The sequence below is a fragment of the Mesoplodon densirostris genome, chromosome 3, assembly GCF_025265405.1.
Source record: "Mesoplodon densirostris isolate mMesDen1 chromosome 3, mMesDen1 primary haplotype, whole genome shotgun sequence".
Classification (NCBI taxonomy): domain Eukaryota; kingdom Metazoa; phylum Chordata; class Mammalia; order Artiodactyla; family Ziphiidae; genus Mesoplodon; species Mesoplodon densirostris.
The window spans coordinates 165,389,136-165,414,767 of NC_082663.1; the positions used below are offsets into that span (position 1 = coordinate 165,389,136).

Genomic DNA, 25,632 nt, shown 5'->3' on the forward strand with positions numbered 1-25,632 from the left:
TAGAAAATTCTAAAAGTAGTTGCTGCTGGGGAAGCAAAGTGCAGAACTGGAGGGACGGGGCAGGAGAGGGTGTTGTTTTTAACTTTGGACTCTGAGGCTCTCTGAACTTTCCTTTATCATTTGCATATATTACATATTTTAAATTTCTCTGTGAGTTAAAGAAATCCATCTGATCTCAGCCCAAAGAATGGGAGCACTCCCGTTTCACTTGATTCTATAGGATGAGATACCAGAGAGTGCTTTTCCAAGCAAGAACTCACAAGAGTCTAGAGCCGGCCAAGCCCCAGGCTGCCTGTCTCTGTCACCCCTGACCCTCCTCAACTGGAAACTGTGATGATTACCATTTGCATAAGTGCAACCACATTGACCTGTGGTCCTGGCTGCCAGATTTGAATAAGGGGAATTATTTGTATTCCACGGGCATCTCTGATTGTGGCCTTGACCAGCTCTGAGATATCTTTCAACAACGAATCACCAGCAGCCAACCCCATGACCTTTGGAAAATGAATTTGCCTGCCGTTGGGCTGGCCTCAGTTCTCTTGCCCGAGTAAAATGTCAATTAGATCACTGACTGAATATCGCTTTTGTCTACTTAAGCACATTCAGCTCACAAACCTGCAAATGTTTGCTTGAGTCTTTCTAAAAAAAGACTCCACACCCAAATTCACAGTGTGCTCTGTGTGGTCACTGAAAGCAACCAATGCATCGATTCATTGGGAAGATACAAATATTGAGTCATTATTCAGTTGTCAAGCAAATCAGACTTTGTGGTGCTGTGAACAGACTGCATTTAATTTGGGTTTGTGAACACTTTGGGTCTCATACCATGGGTGTTTCATGCGTAGCATTCTTTTCCTTCATTCCCAGCGCACATTGTTACCCAAGCCAGACAATGAAGAAGATAAAACCCAGCTTTCTCTTCAATGAACTTTAGGAGTTATAGACAAGGCAGAAATGAATGCAGAGGAGGGTGTGGCTGGGTGCTGGTGATTCAGCCCAGAATAATAGAGTAAGAGGACCCCACCAGGCAGTAAAACCCCAATTAACTGTAATCAGTTTCTGGAGTTTTCTGCACTCAAAACTGAAGACATTTCACAGGGGTTCAAACAAAAGGGGTTTTCCAAAGATTCCCTTAAGCAGAATCTCCTTGCCCCATTCCCTTTAACCTGCCTTTACTGCCCATGCCTTATTTTAAAGATCCCAAGGGATTCCTTTCGTCCTGTGTCAGCCTTACTCAGCTACAGGGAAAACATGTAGATCACAAAGCCAAGATTCTAAACTTGAACTCTACTTTAGCAATGGTCCTGTATTGTTTTCCCTCAAAAGAGAAGGTCCATCTCTCCTAGTTACATCTCCTGTAGCCCATTAAGTGATGCTCTCTCTGCAACTACAGCTGCTACTGTTTAAAAAAAGGCCCATCTTTGCCCTGTACACAACAACCCCAAGGCTCCCAAGCTAAGGCTTCCTGCTTTGAATTTTGAGGGGCTTTCTTATTGTGTGTCCCAGAGGTTTAATGGTTTGAATCAAACCTCCCCGGAGCCTCTTTACATGTCTTGGGCCATTTTAAAGTGAGGTCTGGCATTCAACTTTCTTTGGGGTCCATTGTGAAACTGCTTCCCAGGTGCACCTTTCTGGCAATTAAGATGGTCCTGGGGCTTCCCTGGTGGTGCAGTGGTTGAGAGTCCGCCTGCCGATGCAGGGCACACGGATTCGTGCCCTGGCCCGGGAAGATCCCACATGCCGTGGAGTGGCTGGGCCCGTGAGCCATGGCCGCTGAGCCTGCGCGTCTGGAGCCTGTGCTCCTCAACGGGAGAGGCCACAACAGTGAGAGGCCCGCGTACCGCAAAAAAAAAAAAAAAAAAAAAAAAGATGGTCCTTGTGCAGTTTGGGGAACCTGCTGTCAACCAGTATAATCGAGTTGTGGATGTGCACATCTCTGCTGGATTGTTCATCGCAGGAGACAAGGCATCTCAGTAGACTATCAGTCCAAGACCATTTTCTGGAATCAGCTCCTTAATGCAATTAGATTTCCTAAAATGAATTCCTTTCTTTGCCCATTTTACTACTGAGACAAGTGAGAGCTGTGCTTTTATACTAAGTGGCTTGGCCAGCATTGCCGTTCCTGTACTGCAGCCTGCCTCACTGCCTGTTGAACAGAGGACTTAGGATTCAGGTCACTCTACTTAGAGTCATAGACTTATCAAGCTAGAGAGGACTTGAAGAAAATAGAGTCCACACTTCTCTTTTTAAAAATGAGGTGATTAAACTTGTCCAGGATCGTTCAGACAGTGAGCAGAAGTTGTGACCTAAACCTGGGCCCCTTTGTCCTATGTCCAGGGCTTAAAGGTGACTGAGCGATAACACAGGGAGGTGAACGCCATTAAAAGAAAAGTTCATCATTCCTCAGAGTTCTCCTAGAAATGTGAGGCCCACCATGCCATGCAGGGCCACAAAGGGAAGCACCAGGGTTAGGAGACAGAAGCAAGAGGGAAGGAAGGTGTGCGTAGACCACAGCCTGTATTGCGTTTTCCTTGGGAAAGACAAGGCAGGGCTCGGGAAACAGCTTGGGACTGGCCCGTCTGAATAATTCCAATGGGCCTTGGGAGACAGAGGCTGTTTGTAGTGGTCTGGTACCTGGCCCTGGGTGATGTAGGGAGGGAAAATATTTGCTCCGTGTGTGAGAGTTACGTAAAGGAGGTGCTTGGGGGTAGGGACTCAGGATTGGTTTGTTTGTATAAGAAAGATGGGCTCACTGATAAATTGCTTACTATCTCAAGGAATTAACTAGCTCTAGGAGTGGCAGTCTCTCCCTAGTCCGCAAGGCCCCCTAAGATGTCAAGCCATCAAGAAATGAGGAAAAAAAAAATGTGAATATAACCCTAAATCACTGGGATTCCTCAATTCCTACTTATTACCTTCCCCAACCATCTCCTCACCATACTTGAAGCCCCAAACGGATTGAAAGAATCAAACATCTCTGAATTCTAGTGGCATTTCAGAGTTGACAATACAATATAATCATCATTTACTGTCTTATTTTTTTCACTGGCATATCGTATGTCACTGTTCCTGCTCCAAATACTGTGACCTGAGGTGTTCTTGATCAAGTCCTGAGTATACTGCCAATGCTATCTTAGGATTTTAAGTAACTCTTCCTCTCTCTAATCCTCACTTTCCTCTTCTGTTAAAAATGATGGACTTGGACCTGATGAACTCTGAGATTGCTCCCAATACTGAGATTCTATGACTCTACAGTTATAATCACCCAGACGGCTGGAATCTCCTTCAGCAGCACTGAAGGCCATAATAGGAGATATGACTCATGATCTGAAAGTAAACAGTGATGCCCTAAAGTTAGGTGGATGGATAGGTAGGTAGGTACGTAATGTTCCCAAGAAATCTCAGTGTTACCGTTTACAATCAGGGCTCAGAAAGAAAGTCCAAGGATGATAGTTCATTAGGACTGGAAGACTGGACATCCCACCCCCTTTCTCCCCCACCTCATCCCGTCCCCACTCCTGAATGAAACAAAAAGGTCATCTTCTCCTCCACACACACACACACACACACACACACACACACACACACACACACACACACCGCTAGATTCTTTTCTAAAATATGTGGGATGCATAAAGTAGCAAATGCCGTCAGATCTCAAGTTGTGCAAATACAGAGACAGCATTTTCAGTCTCATTGAAGAGTAGTTGTCAGAAACATGCCATTCATTCAGAGTCTCTAAATGCTCTGCCAAGCTTTAACTTGATTAAAATTGAAAACCACATCACTTGAAAACCAAACACGAAATCAAAATCTCCTTACTCAGTGCTCTTACATTCTGAAGCCTGGGCTTATGGATTATCGTCCGCTAATTTATGCCATCTTTGTGCCATACATTAATTTTCAATATATTTGTTGAAAATTTCCTGTAGCTTGCATTTATGGTTGTCAAAGGGGCTTTTATCTTGAAAAAAATGGTACTGGTTTTAATTACAATTCTAAATAGCTTCATAACCATCGTGAACCCTGGATTTACATCATCTTTATGACAGCCACACAATTCCCGCTTTATTGATTTTGTCATTTGCTTCATTACAGTTAATGCAAACCTTTTGTACAGACACAGCTCTAGTACTCCACTCTTCTTGGAGGGGTTCGTATAGAACATCATGACCGAAACAGACACCATCCCTCCACCCCCTGTTTCCCCTGCAGTGCTGACCGAAGGAAAAATCAGGACAGGAAATAGTTCCAAAGTGGCTATCCATCACAGACAAAGGAAATGTTAGCTCTGACTATCCAACCCTTTCCTCTGATCGGATGGGTTCAACTTTTCCGTTTTCAAATCCTGAGAGATGGCTTCCCTCATTGTGGCAGGATCACTGGGTTTATCCCACCCCAAGCTTCATTTGCCATCTGTTCACAGAAGGCTTGTTCATGGCAGCGGTCACCCCATTCCACAATTCCCACGTGAATCCTGAACCCCCTGCATCCAGTCTGGCCGGGGGCAAAGGAACCAAAGTGTACTGGGATGTAAATGTGCTGTGTCCTCTGCTGAGGATGTGGGTGTCCAGGAAAGGATGTGAAGAACCTCGGATGGGAAATTGAAACCTTGGGTGGTGAATTCAAAAAGGAATTTCCTAAGGGAAAAAATGAATTAGAGAACTTGAGGAAGCATAAGAAGATACAAGCTCATGCATTTGTACCTGTCGGGCTCAGGCCTCCGAAGACCAGCAACAGCTGAGGAAGCTAGGAGAGCTCTGGGCGCCCAATGAGTGAGGGAGGCTGCTTTGGGGACTTTGTGCACAGAGGCCAGCATACTCCACAGCTGAAGTTTGAATGGCTGAGAAAAATAGGACTTTGACTTGGAAATATGCATTTCCCCCCTCAGGTCCAACTTCCAAGGGTTGTGAGGGAACTAACATTTAGCTGGGATGTAAAAATAGGGTGAACTTGCCAGAAAAAGCAGTGCCAGTCCCAAGATTATTTCTGGGGGTGAGGATTCCCATTTTTTACGTACTTTAGTGGCAAATCTTGGGAAAATCCTGGAAGACTGATTCTCTGCCCTGGCACCTCCCAGCAGCTTCTTGGTAAATCACTCAAGTTGAGGGTATCACCCGGGATGGCTTTCTCCCCTTCTGCCTTCAGAGGCTGTGTTCCCCATTTTTTCAGACCCCCATTAGATGTGGGATATCCATTTTTACAGTGGTATTGCTTTCTGATACCACTGTAAAAATTATTCAGTGCTTTTCAAAAGTCATCTCTGATATGTATAGCTGATTCACTTTGTTATAAAGCAGAAACTAACACACCATTGTAAAGCAATTATACTCCAATGAAGATGTTAACGAAAAAAAATGTCATCTCTGTGACTAATGGGAGGAAAGACTGTTTCTGAGACATGCTGTTTCTGACCAGGAAAGGAGGACATTTCAAGGAAATGAGGTAGAAGGAGCCGCAACAGCCTAACCGCTTATTTCTAACCCCATAAGCATCCAGAAGCTTGAGAGAGCTGGACTTGTCCTAGCTACCACATGCTCCATGAATCTCCACCCCATAGGCACTGGTGAGGACATCTGAGCTTGGTGGGTTCCCATGGAGCAGTCTGGCAGGAGTAATACCACATTTCATTCAAACTTGTATTTTTTTTCCAACCCACTGTTCAGACCTCCAATGCTTGGATGTTTCCTGTCTTAACTGTTCCAGACAAGAGGAAACTCATATTTACATTCTCAACATACTGCATTAAAATAAAATCTCACTCCTTGGTTAGTACCTTGTAACAACAAAATGAGGAAATCTTCATATGAGGATTCAGGGGCTGGATTAATATTTTGCAGCCCTGAATGTCTGCTCAGGAGAGATGCATAGAAATCATCTATTTCACCCCTTTGTCTGACTGATAGGGAAATTTTAGCCCATGGAAGTTAGACCATGACCCAGCAAGGTCAAAGATCCTTGTCATCTGCTTCCTGAGCAAATTGTTTTTATTTTCCCCACTAAACCACAGAATCTTAGATAAAACTCTACTACTGGCAAATGAGAAAAAGAGAATCTCTGTTTTTCTTTTTCCCCTAGTGTAGTGTTTCTTATCCTCAGTTCTTATTTCTTTTTCTGGAATCAGGAGGGAAATTAGAAACCTCCTTCAGGCTGGATATGGCCAGCTTAAATAGCAGTAGCCACAACAGAAAGCCAGAAACAATAGCTCCAGACGTGGAAGCTTATTGGTTAAACTGGCCCTCACCTAAGTAACCAGGTGGGAACCATCTCAGAGGGGCCTCTCTGGCTTCCCACCCTTTATCTCCTTTCTTTTTCTGACCTCTTCTTTCTGATCAAACTTTTCTGGATTTATTCAGCTCAGTGAGACCACTGTGGCTGCCCCAGAGTCCTGTGGGAATTTGGAGCCAAGCAGTCAGGGAAATGACTCCCCATTTTCACCTGGCCTCCATTCTCATCTCCTCCCCTGAAACCTTGCCTGGGGGCTCCCATAGCCCACCCATACCGGAGGCCCGGGCAGGGAAGGATTTCTGGTCAGAGATGCTTCTCTTGCTGCCATGAGGGTAAGCCAAGGCCTCCTTTCTAGCCTTCTCAGAGAGGGAAGCCAAAGAACCAATCTGAGGACAGGCAGAAAGAAAATGAGGAACTCAGCTGCTGAAATGCAAACACAATCTACTGAGTTATCTGTGCTGGGTACCAATGGAGGGGAGAGAGCAGTAGTGTAGAAAATACGAAATAGTGGCTAATCCCCCAACATTTTATATTTGCCTTAGGAATCGAGCAGGTGATTTTGCCCCCTTCCATCCAGTTTACCATCCTCATTCTTTGGCTTCAACCAATTTTATTTTTTCCGAAGTGTAAAGTGACTGGTAGTGTCCCCAAAGCCAGCTAGGAGGAGTTTTAACATTTGCTATAAATAATCCCCCCCCATCCCCCTTGTTTCTCTCCATCATTCTCATTGCTCTTCAAATGCCGAGACATTTTATTCCACACCGGACCGAACTGGGTTTATTGCCTGATTGTGCCTTGTAGAAGATCTGCCCTAGGCTTCCCTGCCTTTCTCTGTGATGTTGTCACAGGAAAATTACTCTCACAATGTGATGCTCTCATAAAGCTCCTCTTTTTAAACTTTTTTAAGGTAAAATTCACATAACGTAGAACTCACCGTTTTTAAGTATGCAGTTCAGTGGCATTTAGTACATTCACAGTGTTGTTCAACCATCATTCTGATCTAAAACATTTTCATCCCCCCAAAAGGAAACCCTAGGGCTTCCCTGGTGGCGCAGTGGTTGAGAGTCCACCTGCCGATGCAGGGGACATGGCTTCGTGCCCCCGTCTGGGAGGATCCCACGTGCCGCGGAGTGGCTGGGCCCGTGAGCCATGGCCGCTGAGCCTGCACGTCTGGAGCCTGTGCTCCGCAACGGGAGAGGCCACAGCAGTGAGAGGCCTGCATACCGCAAAAAAAAAAAAAAAAAAAAAAAAAAGGAAACCCTATACCCATTAAGCAGCTACTCCCCATTCTCCCCTCACCCCCAGTCCCCAACAACTGTTAATGTGTTTTCTGTTTCTATAGGTTACCTCTTCTGGATATTTCACATAAATGGAATCATACAATATGTGCCCTTTCTTGTCTGGCCCTTTTACTTAGCATAATGTTTTCAAGGTTCATCCATGTTGTAGCATGTATCAGGATTTTGTTCCTTTTTTATGACTGAATAATACTCCGTTGTATGGATATACCACATTTTGTTTATCCATTCATTCATTGGCTGACACTTGGGTTGTTTCTGCCTTTGGCTATTGTGAATAGTGCTGTGAACATTTGTGTACAAGTTTTTGTTTGAACACCTGTTTTCAGTTCTTTTAAGTTTATCCTTAGGGAGTAGAATTGCTGGGTCATCGGGTAATTCTGTGTTTAACTTTTTGACAAACCATCAAACTGTCATTCAGAGTGGCTGCACCATTTTACATTCCCTCCAGCCATGTAGGAGGGTCCCAATTTCTCCATGTCCTTGCCAGCACTTGCTCTCCATCTTTCTGAGCATAGCCATCCTGGTGGGTGTAAAGCAGTACCTCACTGTGACCCCCTAGGGTTTTGCACCAAGCACTTCCTATGTGCCAGGGGCTGTGAGGCAGATGCAGTCGTGAGCAAGACAGATCCTGCCCCTGCTCTCCTGTTGCCAATGAGTGCAGACATCCATTATTCATTACAAGTCATAGCAAAAAAAAGAAGCTGGCCTTTTCCTAGAGTATTTCAGTTCTGTGCATTAGCTGAATTGAATATAGTTATCAGCACTGCCCATGTTGCTGAGTTTTGATGCCCCTTTTTTCAGCAGTTAATTACAGGAAGACCTTGATATCCCCTTACACTGAGCTTACAAGACACATTTTAATTGGCTTCTGCTGCCACAGAGATACCTTTGAGTGACACCTCGCTAATGGCCACTGACCCCGTACATCTGAGTACATGACCTGGTGAGGGCTACCCAGTTGTTCAGGACCCACAGCTTGTACACCTTTAGAAGACAAGCCTGTGTGACACTAGGGAAGGCCAGGCCCAGGAAGGACTGATTAAAGTCTGTGCAATTTGCCACTTGCCTGGGGCAGAGAGAGCCATTTCCCTGGATGTGCCTCACCCCTGCTCAAGAAGCACTAAGCTATCCCAGCCTGGTCAGGAGACTGCCTATCAGTCCCAATAGGTGACCTGGAATTGTAGCATCTCCTTAGGGTGTAGATCCCTTCCCATTATCCCCAGAAACTGGAGCTAAAATCAGCCTGGTTTCTCCAATGATCCTAAAAGTCAAGTGGCCTAGGGCTCCCAGGGAATCTAATTCAGAGACACACAGGGGAGGTGAAGGGACCCTATTGACTGCACTGCCCTCACCTCCCATCTTCTGGGTCAGAATGCTTGCAGGCCAATGACAGCAACTGGGTCCCCGTGACATATGCCAAGACCAAACCTTGACTTTTCTCACCAGCCTCTTTCTATCCGAATATGAATGAGTTAAGTCCACACAGTCACTTTATAGGCTCCCCATCCTTGCACTTTGAAAGTCAGGGAGAGGTGGGATAGCATGGAGGGTGAGACCTAAGTTTCCCGGATCAGGAAGACAGGTGTGAACCTGACTCTCCGATCTATTAGCTGAGTTGCCTTGAAGATGCTACATAACCTCTCTGAACCTTGGTTTTCTCCTGTGTTTACAGCTAGTCCTACTGCTGTGAAATAAGTGCTTTAATGGAAGGATGACCAAAGGGTCAGGAGGTTTTGGAGAGAGTGGTTCATTTTGCCTGAGTTTGCAGAGGAAGGTTTCATAGAGGATGTGACCCCTGAGGAGGGCCTTGATGGAGGGGAAGGGATTCCCCAAAAGGAGGAGGGGGAAAGGACCAGCAAAAGTGAGTATGTGGTACTCTCCCATGGTGCATAGCGAGGGTGAACAATGCCATGCTAAGGAGTCTGGGCCATTTACAGAGAAACAGCATCACCTACAGTCATTATGGGTGTAGACAGATCTGGGTCCAAAGCCGAGCTCAGAGATGAAACTCTTGATGCCTCCCTTGCCTTTTCTGTAAAATAGGGGTGGTGTTACTGTGAGACCCAACTGAGAGAAGATATTGAAGATGCTCAGCTCAATACTTAATGCCTACTAAATGTGAGTAGGTCCTACGTGCAGTGATTATTGTGGTTGTGTTGTTGTAACAGTTACAGCGTAAGGCCGCAGGGAGTCGTTCAAGGTTTGTGTACAGATTAAGCAATGTTAAGATGAAGAAATCATACACCATAGATGATGGTGTGGCATTTGATTAGTTTAGGTGCTCAATACATTACTTGATTGGTTATTAATTGTAAATGGCCATGAAGAAATGGGGTTAAATTTTGTAATTACCCTTCTTAGTGATTCACGCCTACGGGAGTTGTAAATATGGGCCTGTATTGATATCATTGTCCTGGTAAGAGAAAACTTTGTATTATCTTCTGTACAGGGTTTTGATGGCTTCTTGTCTTTCAATCTCATATCAGCTGGAGAAGTGCAAAAAGCACGTGAGTCTGAACTGCTGCCCTCAGTCCAGAAAGAATATATTGAATATCTCAGTAATAGATTCTTTGGTCTGGGATGGAGGAAGAAGGGATAAAAGGATAAGCTCAAATCACAGCAGGATCTGAGTAAGATGAGCAAGAACTTTCTCTTAAAAATCTCATAAGAAATTGACCTCAGGCGCCATAACTTGAGAGCTGAAAGAGCCCTTTGAGATTATGTAAGACGAATTCTTATATTTAATATTATTTATTTCAAAGCAAAGAAAATTAAGCAAGGCCACAAATACATTTTCAGAGTGCATACATTTCCTAACTTTCATACTCAAAACTTCTTTTTGGGCTAAATGTTATTATCTCCATTTTACAGACAAAGAAACTGAGACTTGGGGGCATGGATGGTACATAGTCTGTTCAGGCTGCTGTAGCAAAATACCATAAACTGGGTGGCTTACAAACAGCAGAAGTGTGTCTCTCACAGTTCTGGAGGCTAGGACATCCAAGATCAAGGTGCCGGCAGATTCTGTGTGTGCTGAGGGCCTGCTTCCTAAACAGCTGTCTTTTTGCTATGATGGAAGGGGCAAGGGAGCCCTTTTTTTTTTTTTTTTTTTTTTTTGCGGTACGCGGGCCTCTCACTGCTGTGGCCTCTCCCGTTGCGGAGCACAGGCTCCAGATGCGCAGGCTCAGCGGCCATGGCTCACGGGCCCAGCCGCTCCGCGGCATGTGGGATCCTCCCGGACTGGGGCACGAACCCGTGTCCCCTGCATCGGCAGGCGGACTCTCAACCACTGCGCCACCAGGGAAGCCCGGGAGCCCTTTTTTTAGGGCCTCTTTTATAAGGACATTAATCCCATTCATGAGAGCTCTGCCTTCATGACCTACTCACTTTGGGGGATAGGCTTCAACATATGAATTTGGGGAAGATACAGACATTCAGTCTATAGTATTCTGCCCCTGATCCCCTCCAAATTCATGCCCTTCTCACGTGCTATATACATTCATTCCATCCCAACAGACCCACACTCGGTCCAGCCTCAACTTAAAAGTCTCAAGTCCAAAGTCTCATCTAAATATCACCTAAATCAGATATGAGTGGGACTCGAGCTATGATTCATTCTGAGACAAAAGCTGTGAACCTATGAAATCAAATATATATGTGCTTCCAAAACACAACGGTGGGACCAGTATAGGCCAGATGGTCCCATTCCAAAAGAAAGAAATAGGACAGAAGAAAGGAGTGGCAAGTCCCAAGCAAGCCCAGAACCTTAAGACTCCAGAATAATCTTCTTTGACCCCATGTTCTGCCCTCCAGGCCCACTGGAGCAGATGTGAATCACATCAATCACATGGCCAGAAATTTACAGGAGCCCTCGTCTTACCTTTTATAAAAAATGAGTAACAGGGCTTCCCTGGTGGCGCAGTGGTTGAGAGTCCGCCTGCCGATGCAGGGGACGCGGGTTCGTGCCCCGGTCCGGGAAGATCCCACATGCCGTGGAGCGGCTGGGCCTGTGAGCCATGGCCGCTGAGCCTGCACGTCCGGAGCCTGTGCTCCGCAACGGGAGAGGCCGCAGCAGTGGGAGACCCAAAAGAAAAATTGGTAGCAAATGTGGAGAATTGGAAATGTGACTAAATTCAAGGAAGTCTTAAATTTCTACATGAGAGATCCATGGGATTTTTTTAAAAGGGAAACAAAGATCTTTCAAGGTCTTAGGAGGCCGTCCCTGCCCTCCTGTGATACAGGCTCACAGTTTGGGGGGAGACCCTGGACTTCAGACCAGAGTAGTACTGCTTACCATCCCATATTTGAATGAAAACCAGTGTCCCACCTGGGCTCCAATGCCTGCAGCCACTTCAGTATCGGAAAAATACTCTTTTCCGGCTGTGCTTGTGGGTCATATTCTCACAGTTGGAATTATTTACCCCTAGAGTCCAAAGGAAAAATTTCCAAAATGCCCATGAGGGTGAAAAAATGTTAAAACTCACTACAGGGCCTCCCTGGTGGCGCAAGTGGTTGAGAGTCCGCCTGCCGATGCAGGGGATACGGGTTCGTGCCCCGGTCTGGGAGGATCCCATGTGCCGCGGAGCGGCTGGGCCCGTGAGCCGTGGCCGCTGAGCCTGCGCGTCCGGAGCCTGCGCGTCCGGAGCCTGTGCTCCGCGACGGGGGAGGCCACAACAGTGAGAGGCCCGCATACCACAAAAAAAAAAAAAAAAAAAAAAAAAAAAAAAACTCACTACAGTTTGTGCTGGTTGATTTAAAAAGAAGTAAAACACAGAGATATGGGAGATAACTTTCAGGCTTGTTAACAAAAGCACATTTCGTCTTTCCAGCTTCTCACTCCCTCTCCCCTCTGCCCGGGAGGAACCCCAGATGGTTATCACTCAGGAGTGTAACTAGGGAAACCACAAACCGACCCCCCATCGCTATGGAGACAGCCTTTTATTTGTTTGGCCTCTGAGTATTCATGACATCAGCAAGGATGCCTCTTACAAAGAAATTTTAATTGCCATTGAGGAAGGTTAAGAATCACATTGGAACATTTCAGCCACTTTGAAGGCCCCCACCAGTCCAGTTGCAGGTGTGTTTGTAAAGCGACGGCCCATTTTACAGTAGCTGCAGTGTGGAGCTTTTTAGAGATGATATAACTGAAAGCCAGGTTTGTGAATCAACAGACGTTTTAAGGTGTAGGGACATTGGTGAAGGGATGATGTGCTGAGAATAAATGTTTCCAACAGAGTTATACACTAAGGTGCAAAACCATCAGGTTTACCTGGGACGGAAGAGTTTCCCAGGATTGGCCTCAGAAGTTTCAGTGCTAAAATGGGGGAAGTTCTGGACCAACCTTGGCAAGTTGGACATCCTAGCTATAAAGTCCTTTGGTCCTCATATCAGGTTGACACAAGAAAGGCTGGATTTGAGGCATGCCTCAAAACATGAGAGCACATTTTGCAAACAATAACCAAACTTCCTCGGTCGCTTGGTCTAAAAGTTGCTGAGAAAAGCAATTCTCTCATTGTGGATATGGGGTATCTTCATTTGATTTGCTTTTTGTTTGCTTGGTTTTTGTTGTTGTTTTATCTAGAAAAGCCAGAAATTTGTTTCTGAAACTTGTCCAGAATAAATGAGAGCTCAGCTTCTTCCCAACAACTGTCCTTCCTGCTGAATTAATTTGCAGGGATTTCTAACACCCCCCCCCCACACACACACACATTTTTCTGCACAACTTCATTTGCCAAATCCCTGACAAACCGGAAACTATGTAAACACAGAAGTGGAGTTATTGATATTTCCCAGTGATGTGTAAAACACGCCTTTATTCTCCAAGGTCTGGCGTGCCGCTTTAGTGCTAATCCATCATCTGTGTTTGCATTATTGCAGAGCTGGCTTTCAGGAGCATCTACTGGAGTGGATGCAGTTATTCTCCTGCTGAGAAGTTGCATATGTCAAACAGCAGTATGATATATACTAAATAAAAGGTATTATGCTGACCATGTGGCAAAGTATGCATAACGATGCTTGGTAAAACAGATCCATGCTTCAATTTTTAACTAAGTTCTAGGCAGGATGTTCTGATCAGAGACCTTAGTTAACCTAGGACTCTGTCCTTTGCAAAGTAGATTTGGTTGGTTGAAGTTTGGGAATGCTAACAATCACTTAATTATCTAAATATCTCTGTAAGTATAACTGGTGGAGGCATGTTAAATTTCAGAGGTCAATATCACTTTCTTTACCTATCTTATAATATGCGTTTTCATTTACATGCATACAATAGGGAGATAGTACATGTAATTATTATGTAGGAAAAATAGGCATAAAGTCAGTTATATAGACAAGAATCTTTGTGGATACATAAATAATTCATGGATCAGTAAACATATCTATATGCAGTTATTCTTAGGTCTGGTGGGCAAGTGTACAAAATGCGCAAAATAATAGATTCACCTTTTTGCTCATTTGAGATGTTGTTTTAATGCGGAATTACAGTAGCTCCTTAATGATGAGATAGTGACAATTCATTAGCAGACTGTGGCTTGGATCAAGTGTTTGATTTGCCTACAAAGTGTGACCAGTACTCAATTATATGAAGCGTATGCATTTCTTTTGAACACGATTTTTTTTCCTTTTGCCAGTTAAAATAACCTTGAGCTCTATTTTGTTTCTTTTGAAGAGCCCAGCCAGCAGAAGACAACTGCTTCTATAATTTGTTCTTCAATAATGATTTTTTTTAGAATGTTAAACTGTCATATAAAGCAACCTTCAGAAACACTACTAGATTTCTTGTTTTCTCCTTAAAGGACAGTTGGCTAACAGGAAGAAATGGAATAGCAGGTCAAGGCTACTTCATGTTTTGTCTTCTGGCTTGTTTTAAGAAAGCAGGTTCTTTTTTTCCCAGGGTTTTTTTTGTTTTGTTTTGTTTTTTCTTCACAGTTGCAACATTCTATTTCTCCTCGGTGTAGAAAAAGAAATACCCTTCGAATATGTTTATGTTGGAACATATCTATTTCATCAAAAACAAATTCAAATTAGTTTAGTTTTTAGAATTCTCTCATACCTTTTAAGATAACTGAGATATAAAACCACAGGTGGTAACCTTACAAATATTTTCAAAGGATTTCTCACACTTCATTCTATACCCCGGTACCTAATCAGTGTGAACATCTAATAATACTCAGTTGCTCTTATAGGTTCATTAATTGTTGGATTCCGAGACCATAGACTTGCTTTGAATTTCTAGTAAGGCTTCCCTTGTGAATTTCATGCAGAAGCCCTTCCACTTGTTTTGTGCATTTCATGTAGATCCTTTTGCTCGGAAATTAGCAGACTGCTTAACTCCAAAGGGTGCTGAACTTCAGCTACTTCTCCCATTTAGCATTAGGAGGACTGCAGCTAGAGTCGCTGCAGTCCTATAGCAAAACACTGCAGCTGAATTTTGGGCCCAGAGTGACAGTGCCCTGAGGCTAAGTTTACCAGTGCATGGGCTGAGATACTTGGGACCCACAGAACATCAGGATGAGAAGTGAGCATCTGGGTAGGTGTACCCTGGTATGTAGACCTTGCATCTAGATAGCTAGTTGGGAATTCTTCTTTTCTTCTAGCTCTCCAAAGCCTATTTCTGGAGCTTTCTATTTTCGAGGTATTCCTCATGGAGTCTCAAATGCATCACTGAAATCATGAAATTTTCCTTCTTCTCTTGTTGTTGTGAGGTGGTGGTTGGGAGATAGATAGATGCCTCTTGATACTGTAATCAGTTTTTTTTAAACCCCTTTTTAAGGATTTAGATGTGCTTCTTTTCATTTTTGAACTGCAAAAATATTTCTATCCTGCTTCAATGATGAAATTTGAAATTGTGATGGAACGAGATGAATTGTGATAATATCATGCTTACAAATGGGAATTCTGACAAAAGCACTATCTCCCTGTCTGCTGTTTGTGGAGATTATTTTAAGTCCTCACTCACGCTGACTTTGCTTTCTGACCTGTTTATATTCTCAGGGTATAAAAATACAGTAGTCAGAAAGCTCCTCTCGGGGAGTCTGCATTTAGTTCTTGTTGGAGGATTCCTTTCTAAATGGACTCTGGTATCCTTTTAGCACTCACATTGTTTGCCGAAATCTGAGCTGCCCAGGGAAATTAGAGCAGTTAATTTAATATCATGAACGTTTGGGGGCTTCTCGCCTTATTCACAGGCAGGAGAGTGTAAATCACATTGAGTATTCTGTATAAAGTAAGAGGACAATGAAAGTCGCCTCCAAAAAATAAACAGCCAACCTTTCCTCCATCCACTGCCTTCCTGCCCTTCACCTTCACTCTGCGCCCATGGAAATCTCCCTTTCTTCCAAGCGACCTTCCCAAATGCTGGCTAGCAGAGACCTGTGTGGCAGAAAGGCGGCCCCCCATGTGCTCGTGAAGGGAATGCTCCGTCATTATTGTTAGGGCTGGGGCCATAGGGCCACAGCCAGGACAGTGTTGCTCATGGCTTAGAGCTTCCTTCCATATATTTTGAGCCCAGCCCTGTCACACTTGCACTAGAAGGACTCATTCTGCAGCCATACGTGACCAGCTGTGAAGTCCCTGGCACTAGGCAAGGCATGGGGGTAGGTTATTTCGTGTGGCAAGAAGAAAAGATTAAAGCAAAAAAAAAAAAAAAAAGAAGAAGAAGAAGAAGAAGAAAAGGTTCAGTAGCAGTACAAAACACACTTGTTATTGCCAAGGAAAAATAGAGAGCTACCAGGCACTTTCAGATGGCTGAGTTCTTAGTGCTCCCGTGTCCGAAGTTCCTTTTGCACCTGCCTCCTGAGTAACAGTGTGTGGAGTGGGCAATGGGCTTTTTGATTTGTTTTTTTTGGTTTTTTTGCCGTATGCGGGCCTCTCACTGTTGCGGCCTCTCCCGTTGCGGAGCACAGGCTCCGGACGCGCAGGCTCAGCGGCCATGGCTCACGGGCCCAGCCGCTCCGCGGCATGTAGGATCCTCCCGGACCAGGGCACGAACCCATGTCCCCTGCATCGGCAGGCAGACTCCCAACCACTGCGCCACCAGGGAAGCCCTTTTTTGATTTGTTTTTAAGAGGATCTTTGCATGAGTCTTTTCAAAGGCACAATATCGACCTTTGACTTGAGAGCTTAGAGCATAGTCGGCAGCCTCCATCCACCCCCAGAAGCAAACTACTAAGTCAAATGCTTTGGCCTTAGCTCTGGAAGGTTCTCTATGTGCCTGTTTCACTTCTCTCCCAACACCCACAGAAAGATGCTGGGTTTGCTTTTATTTCGCCTCCCCTCTCCTGTGCTTCAGGACTAACTTGTGTGTGTCTGAGATGTAATTCTGAAAGAAAACAAAAACTTGTCAGATTCAAGGGTGTATTTACTTTGTTTTAGGGACCTAGATTATTTGCAGGAAATATCAGAATTGATTGCAGACAATTAATGAGCGTTTCATGAACACTCTGATGCTCAGTGCCATGGAGATGTAATAGCTGGGAAGTGAAGTAACTCGGGTTTTCGTTTCCTGACAGGACCCTTGCAGGCCTTTACCCCTGTAGACTTCTGTAATGAATGATGCATCTTGGGAAGGACTCTGACCACCAAGGCAGGGATACTGTTTATCTGTGGCTCGAATGGAAGGAGACAATCTTGGTTATAATAAATGTCTTCTAGAAAAGCACACTTCAGCATAAATATTTTAAAATTTGATACATTTCGTGTGTTCCAAAATACTCTATAAAATACACCCACAGAGACGCTTATATTAAAGCTTGGTTTTCCCCATTATTCATGAAGAACTAGGTGTCGACTTGTGCCACCCCCTGAAACTATTTAAACATCACGTAATTGATAACGTACTGGAGATCTCTGCTTTTAGCCTTAAAACGAGCAGGGTCCTCTCAGAGACTCTGTCTCCACCGCTCTGTATCCTGAGTGGCAGGACCCTGATGGGAGACTGACTGGTGGATTTTTAAAAATCTTTTGCACATCTCCTTCCCCCCCCACCCTTTTTAATTTCTTTCTACCGCTTCATTTTTTCTCTTCTTTCTATGAGTTTCTTCTCCCCTGCAAGTTACATACTTTTCATGTAAGAGTCTGTACGTTTAGAGTATCCTGTTTGGTTTCTGGTGCACTCATAAAGAAAAGGAATAGAAAACGCTTCACAAATCTGGCAAATAAATAATATTCTAATAGCCAGGACCTCTCTAAAACGTCTGCACAAAAGCAGGTGCACCACAAACTGCCATCTCTATGCACTACCCCAGACTTCCCAATTGGATGATTTAGGTACTTTTCTTCTTAGGCAATGGTACCATTTTTGCCGAATTCAGCATGTTCAGTGAACAATTTCTTGGAGCCAAAAGCCAGCTCCACTGCATTTCTGCTTGGTAAGGTTTGGTGGCCTTGGCGTGGAGCAAGGGTTGTTGATTCATTGGCCCTTAAACGATGATAAATCTAGAAGTTGGGCAGTGGTAGCAGGCTGCCTTAACAGAACCTTTGCGGGGAATCAGTGGCCCCAACGCTTACAAGAGCTCTACAGAAAGGCCACTCAGTAAACTCTCGTTAAGGGAAGAATTCAGGGTAGCAGGAACTACTCAGATCCCGTGTGATTTGGCGTCCGCAAGGACTTTGAACGCTAGATGTAGAATTTGTCAACCTACGGAGTGCTTCTGCTTCTTGAGATACCCATTTCCTGCTTATTCTGTAATCCTAAACACCTAGTGTGTTGTATCTGGAGCGTCTTTTGAGATGATTCCATTCCGCATGAGACCGCGACAGAGCCCGTCTGCTGTGATGCACTCCATCACTCTGATTCTACGTGTTTCATTCCTGCGTATTTATGCAATCCTGCATCTATATATTTTTTCAGTGATAATAGGATTTTAATTGTAATTCCACCTTCCTTCAGCAGAATATAAAATGCTTCAAGAGGGCTACCAGAGGCAGCTTTGACGTATCTTCTGCAGAGAGTTGTCTTGGAATAGATTAGCACGAGTTTCAAGTGAAAATTCCAGCATCAGGAGAACCCTCCACCCGAGAGGGGCTGATTTTATCTGAGACAAAAGAAAGAAAAAGGAGTCTAGGAGGGAGTTTTTCAACACAGTCACACTTCTTTCTTTTTTGTTTTTTTTTTCTTTTTTTTTTATCGGAGTGTAATCGCTTTACAATATTTTTTCCAGTCACACTTTTCTCCTGGCCCCCAGCATAAATTATATTTTGTGTGTGTTCTGCACAGAAAATATAAGACAACGTGGTGATAATAACCATTTTCTATATAACATCTTTTTTTAATTAACATATATACATATATATATATATATATAAAATAGATGATATTTAAGTTGGGGTGTGGTCATGGTAAATCTTCTGACTTACACGTCAGGCATTTGAGATAGTGGAATCTATTTGTTATCCTTCAACTAGAATAACCTCAGTCCCCAGCTGGAATGTATATTAGTCAAGGCATCTTTTTAAAAGACATGATTTCCGTGCTCATAAGATGGAAAGGGACATAAGAAAAAAAAGTCCTGAAATAGGTGCATTTAATTCTCCCCAATTTAAATTTAAGTGGTATATCTTTAAGGCAATAACGATAGTCCTTTTTTCCCGCATCCGGAACGCTTCCATCAATGAATTTCTTTAATGTTGATGATGCTTGGTGCAGTTTGAGGGAATCTGTATTTAGTCAGAAAATACTTCAATAGAATGACCTACCAGATGGGCCCCATAACAAAGCACAGAGGCATCAAACCACCACAGACATTTGGTGCTTAGAATAATAAAAAGACTATAAAATTAGATTAGTTGAGTCTAATTTGGAATTGGTATATTCCCCATGCACCCTCGCTGCTCTTGGGCAGATAAAGCCTTGAGATTTAGCACTGTGTCAGAGCAGAAGACTGCAACTTCCAGTAAAAGGGAGACAGGGAGAGGGAGAGAGGGGAAAAAAAGCATTCTGGGAGGTCACGGAGGGCAGAGCAGTGACCTCCAATGATTTACAGGCCTTTAGCTTAATGAAATTGTTTCAGTGACATGACGGTAAGAGCTCGTAATGGATTGGATGCCCTAATGTAATGAAATTACTCCCTTCTGCCTAAAAAAAAAAATGCGCAATTAATATTTACTGAGACCTGACAGCCTTTGGTGCGCTCGTCTGTGTAGTTCCCTCAGACAGTCAGAGAGGAGAGACCGTGGCAGACAGGCTGGCTCTGCACGAGCTCCTGGCGGGCACGGGCAGAGCCGGCGAGGGTGGAGGGACAGGCGCTCGGGGGACCAGGGACACCCGGCCCAGACTGCCCAGCTCCTCAGCACGGCCCCCACTCAGCCTTCATGCTCTTCCCTTGCTTCTCCACAGGCAACTAGACAACAACCGCATCAGCTGCATTGAAGATGGAGCCTTCCGAGCGCTGCGTGATTTAGAGATCCTGTGAGTTGATTTTGCGATCGCTGCCTTGTGTGCGTGTGCGTGCGTGTGTGTGTGTGTCCGGGTGAGGAGGAGAGAGGGGGAGTGTGTGTGCCTGGGGGGTCCGTGTGGATGCATTTCTGTGTCTTCTGCTGCAGTGCTATTAAAATTGGGAACCGGGAGATCCCTCCGGCTCACCTTGGCCAAAGTGTTTGCAGGCAGCAAAGTGGGATTTCTCTCCTCCCACAAACTGGGGTTACTGCTAATTAAGTCTCAGTTGAGTCCTCTCTCCCCCGATGCTCCCACGGTATTTGTTGCTGGGTGAAACAGATGGGCTGGAGTAGACCCCCAGCGCCTGCCAGAGCAATCAGGGAGCGCCTGAGTGTGGGCTTACTTATGGAGAGGCAGGTTACAGGTCTGGGATATGAGAAAGGGGTAGCACCAGGGGGTCGGCTGGAATTACCCAGAATCAGAAAGGGACTTTAACACAGGAGCAGGGGGCATGCCAAACAGCCTGGTAAAGTCCAGTCATTGCTGTTGCACTTGAGATCAATCTCAGGATTAAATCCAAACTTTAAGCAGTAACCTTAAAGTGACAAGGGCTGGGGGGAAGATGAGAGGAGGTGGACCCCTCCGCAGAAGACCACGCTGCATACCTTGTCTAGGAAAACTGTGTAGCTGCCTTTCTGTGTTCTGGATTTTCAGATGGGTCCAGCTAAGGACACCTGATTTCCAAGGGGGAAAGTCGGCTAGGAGGCATCCTGGGGTCATTCAAACTAAAATTGAATTGTGTAAGAAAACATTTTGATTGTTCTCCCGCATGCCCCAACTACACTTCCAGCAGTCCCTGATTTGGGGAAGCCTGGAGAGGAAGGCAATACAGCCTAGCAGAACTTGCTTCGGGAGACATGCGGTTCAGTCCCGACTCAGCCCCTCAGTTAGCTGTGTGACCTTGGGCAAGTCCCTTCTGTGCTTGGACCCGCAGCTTCTCATTTGAAAAATGAAGGGGACGGTTGCTTTATCTTGGGGGTGACTTCCCCTTTCCAAGTTCTGTAACTGCTTGCTTCTAAAAATAATTCTGATGCTACAGTTCTAGCCAGAATGATAAACGTAGGATGTGTCGAAAATTAAATAAATAAATAAATAACGTAGTCACCAGGTTACATATCTCTGACTTCCAGAAGAATGAATAAATGTCAAACAAATGAAAGAACAAGTACATTAAAATGTCCCTTTGTCCATAAGGGAAGGTCCTCCTTCCACCATCCTTTTCACCTGGCCCCGCAGACAGTATCAGTGGGTTGGAGACATCCTCTTCACATTGTGTGAGAGGAAGGTAATTCCAAGAGGAATCACGGGAAATCAAAGAGGATGCTGATGCTGCAAGCTGCTGGAAATCGGATGAAAACCGAGAATTCCCGGTACAGAAAAGGCAGGACCCACAGCCAGAGAGGTCAGGCTGTCATTCCTAAGATGGATGGTCTCTCTCCACACCCAAACTCTGACCCCGGAACCGGCAGCAAATGTGTGTCTGCTAGGGAGAGGATGCCAGCCCAAATTTAGTAACCCAGGACTCCTCTTAGCAAGAGGCTGGAGCTGAGAAGGGTAGGCTCGATTTTCCCTGCCTGCAAAAAAAGCCTCTGTAGAGAGGGCTGCTAGGAGCATATCACCTTCTTCTTGAGCAGGATGAGAAAATTCCCTGGGAAGAGACCAGGAAATGGAAGTCACCAGCTGCCACAAAACAGCTGTGACCACCTGACAGCCCACATGTTAGTTCTCTCAACTCAGAGTGGTCTCATCTCGCCTCACCAGGAAGGCTGTCTTCAGGGAGAGGGAAGGGCTGTACAGTCAGACACGCCTGGGTGTGGAATCCCGAATGTGGTGGCACTTTGGCCAAGCCACTCCACCTCTCTGAGTCTGTTTCTTTAACTTTAAGAGGAGATGCCCTATATACTACATAGGAGGGGATCTCTAAATGATGTCCTCTCCACGTCCCTAACTTTCTCCCCACCATGCCCTCATCTCCATCAGACTCCTGTCCAGGACAGAATTGGATTGTCCCTCTCTACTCTGATATTTGCTATCAAAATATATATTTATATGCAGATACACCAGGTCTCTCAAACTTGAAGCTTAAAAACCCAGGATGGAAAAAAAAAGTTCTCTTTCCCCATCATTATAAAGAGCCCCCAGGATCTGATTAGTTTATCTTCTCAATTCCAAACAAAGCTAGATCAATATCTTTGTTTTAAAGACACTCTCATTTGGCTTCACATGGCTAAGCACTTAAAATTAATCATAATCAGGTATTCCATGGGTTTTTAATTTCCAGCAGAGGCACACAGCTTTGGAACCATCCATCTTCATGGTGAGCCATTCTGAAATTGGCTGGAGCTGACATCTCCATTTAAAGAACCTCCCCGCCCTAACCCTAGACCTCCCAAATCTCATCTACGCGTTGACATTGTATAATACTTCTCTGTAATCACAACTTAGGCACCATAAAGAAACTTGACAATGAAATAATAAATAGGAACTAAGTGAGGGCATCATACATTAACTTAATAAATTCTTCAGAGAGAGCGACAGACGGGGGGCGGGAGGGAATTCAAAACACTCTATCCACACAAAGGTCATCTCTAAGTATCTCAAGCTTTTAAAGTCTGCAAGTCAAGAAGACAAAATATAGTATTTCAGGTGTGTTTTCTCTCTGACACTAGGCAGCATGAAATGCAAAATAAGGAAAGACTCCTGATTACCTCATGGAAAGCTCTCTCAAAATTAACTTAAGTTTAGGGACAAAAACTACTAGTGAAAATATTTCACATGGGATCACCCTGTTATTCCATCCTTTCTGTGGATGGAAATGCTATAAAACCTCTCTCTATCCAGTCTGAGGTTTGTTGCACTGAACCTAGGGGGTGAGTCTGGGCGGGAACCCCTAGCAGTAGGAACTGTGCAACATTGGGAAAGACTGTGAAATCTGCCCACCTCAACCTCATTTTTTTTTTTCAACCTCATTTTTGACTCATGCCCAATGACAGATGTCCAGCACAGAGTATGGTAGACAAAGGAAGAGAGCCACCACCCTCCCCTTTTCAGGTAGCCAGAAAAGGGAGTGAGAAATGAAAGCATAGTACAGGTGAAGCAAGAGATAATAGCTGGCATTTGTTGTGCAGTTACTAGTACCCAACACCAAAAGCAGTACTTTATTATTATTATTATTATTTTTGCGGTACGCGGGCCTCTCACTGCTGTGGCCTCTCCCGTTGCGGAGCACAGGCTCCGGACGCACAGGCCCAGCGGCCATGGCTCACGGGCCCAGCCACTCCGCAGCATGTGGGATCTTCCCGGACCGGGGCATGAACCCGTGTCCCCTGCATCGGCAGGCGGACTCTCAACCACTGCGCTGCCAGGGAAGCCCCAAAAGCAGTACTTTTACATCGTTATCTCTTTGCATCCTCACAACCCCTCCATGAAACTGTTAGTGTCACCCTCCTTTTACAGAGAGATACCCATTTCAGAGAAGCCAAGTAACTGCTTAACTAGCCAGCCGCAGAACCTGTGTAATTAACCCTTCTACCAAGCTGCCTTTCTGGTCTGTGTTGCTAAGGCTCTCGTGGTGTTGGCTGCCCTGAAGCATGGCCAACGTGTGCTGCAGGGTGGTGTGAACTGGCCCCAAGAGCTGGTCTAGGCAAGCTATCAGTGACTCGTGGTCCTGCTGAGGAGAACACCAGAGCCTCCCGCAGCTTGTAAAATTGTCATTCCCTTTACCCAGGGATGGCTCCCCACAAAGTTGAAGGTAAATCAGACTCACAGGGGAAAGAAAATCATCCTGCTTTTTCACTGACTTACATTCTAGTCCCAACGATGACTTATTCTCACTTCTGGACATCACCAATTGATTTTGGTACTCCACGGTGCTCCGTTCTCCAGACCTCCCTAAAATACAGCCCCAACTTTCTGTATGAAGCTTAAGGTTCTTAACTGAGGGACCTTGCTTTCTGTGAGTCAGCCCCCCTTCTGTTACACAAATCATGGACCATTCATTTCTGCTTGATCTGTACATCTGGCGGTTCACGTACTAGGTTTTCTCTGAGTAAGGCATGTTTAAACCACGGTCAAATATGCCAAGACTGCGTTTCCCTGGCTGATCAGGAATCATTTGTGGATGGACTCTGAGCCCTGGGTTTCTAGCCCCCGCCAGCTAGGTAGAGGACAGCCAGGCACGTCACCAGTTTTACCAGGCTCCTCTCTCCCCGACATGCCATCTTGGGTCGGAAAAATGTTTAATGGAAAAAAAATTAAGAGTATGGACAAATGAAACAAAAATGAGACAACCTAGTTAATAAACTAATTTTGTTTCAACAGTATTGCAGGAGAAGAGAAGAGATTCTCAGACATTGTCTCCTGACTACTTGTAGCAAATCAGAAGTTCAGTAGATATGCTGCCAAAAATGCCAGGCTAAAGATGTCAGGAACACATCCTGAAAGTGCTTTCCATGAGTGGTCTGCCCTTGATAAATCACTAGTACTGGCCAAATTTCACATAGACGTGACAGGTCTGCAGATAACCCAGAGTGCTGTTTTGAAAGCCTCACTCCCATTTATGTCACTTACCAATTTTGGAAGTTCAGTGACATCATCATAGGCTGGTTCTGGAAGGACCTTAGCTGTCTCCAGGATGACCTCTTATTGTTGAGATAAGGCACAGAGAGGTTGAGAGCAGGGTCGGGACTAGAGTGGGGCCCGTCTCCTAACATTTTGTATGCAGGGCACCCCACTTCCCTCACCCTAGTCCTAGCCCTGGCAAGTTAGCGGTAGCAAAGGACTAGAACCTGGGTCTCCGGACCCCTGATCCCATGTTCTTTGCCCACAGTGGACACCTGCAGGCAGTTAGGCTGTTTAGAAGAAATCCCCTGGTAAGACTGGGGATCCTAAGCACAGTTGTCCTTTCAAACCTCATCATTAAATGTTTTATATTATTTAGCAGGTTGGGGGAGGGCAAACTTTAGTCCATGACAGAATCAAAGAAAGATTCTGCTTTCAGCTCCCTCGAAACCAGAGGTTGCAAACTAGATCACAGACTACATTGTGGCCACAGATGAGGGTATTTTTAATCCCGTGGAGTGCTTTTTACTTTTTTTTTTTTTTTTTTTTTTTTTTTGCGGTATGCGGGCCTCTCACTGTTGTGGCCTCTCCCGTTGAGGAGCACAGGCTCCGGACGCGCAGGCTCAGCGGCCATGGCTCATGGGCCCAGCCGCTCCGCGGCATGTGGGATCTTCCCGGACCGGGGCACAAACCCATGTCCCCTGCATCGGCAGGTGGACTCTCAACCACTGCACCACCAGGGAAGCCCTACCATTTTAAATTAGCATTTCATATTGCAAATTGATGCTATTTTTTATAAAAGTCCAGAATTCCAGCTTTGGATTTGGTGAACCAGAAACATTGGCAACCCTGAGCTGCATTTCTGCATTGCAACGGTCAGCTGTGACTGAAAAGCACATACCCTCCGTAGATGGGGTATGTAGACTCCACTTTCCCACTGACCTTCCCCCATTTCAGTTACCTGCCAGCCCACGCAGCCCCTGCTTTAATCCAGCCAAGAAGCAAGGATGCACTGTGTGCCACCATAGTGCCAGATACTAGGGACAGTAAAGCTTTAAATGAGCAGGTCCTCTGGCAGATCAAACTCTAAAGGCGAGAGCTTACCAGAAT

The 25,632-nt window shown here is 45.0% G+C and overlaps 1 protein-coding gene across 1 annotated transcript in view; it reads left to right on the forward strand.

Annotated features, from left to right (window-relative positions):
- The window catches only part of SLIT3 (slit guidance ligand 3), a 621,296-nt gene that overhangs the window by 429,604 nt on the left and 166,060 nt on the right, over nucleotides 1–25,632 (forward strand). Inside the window, exon 6 of the mRNA XM_060094956.1 lies at nucleotides 19,864–19,935. Within this exon, the coding sequence (XP_059950939.1) occupies nucleotides 19,864–19,935 (72 nt within the window). The remainder of the gene's footprint in view (nucleotides 1–19,863; nucleotides 19,936–25,632) is intronic.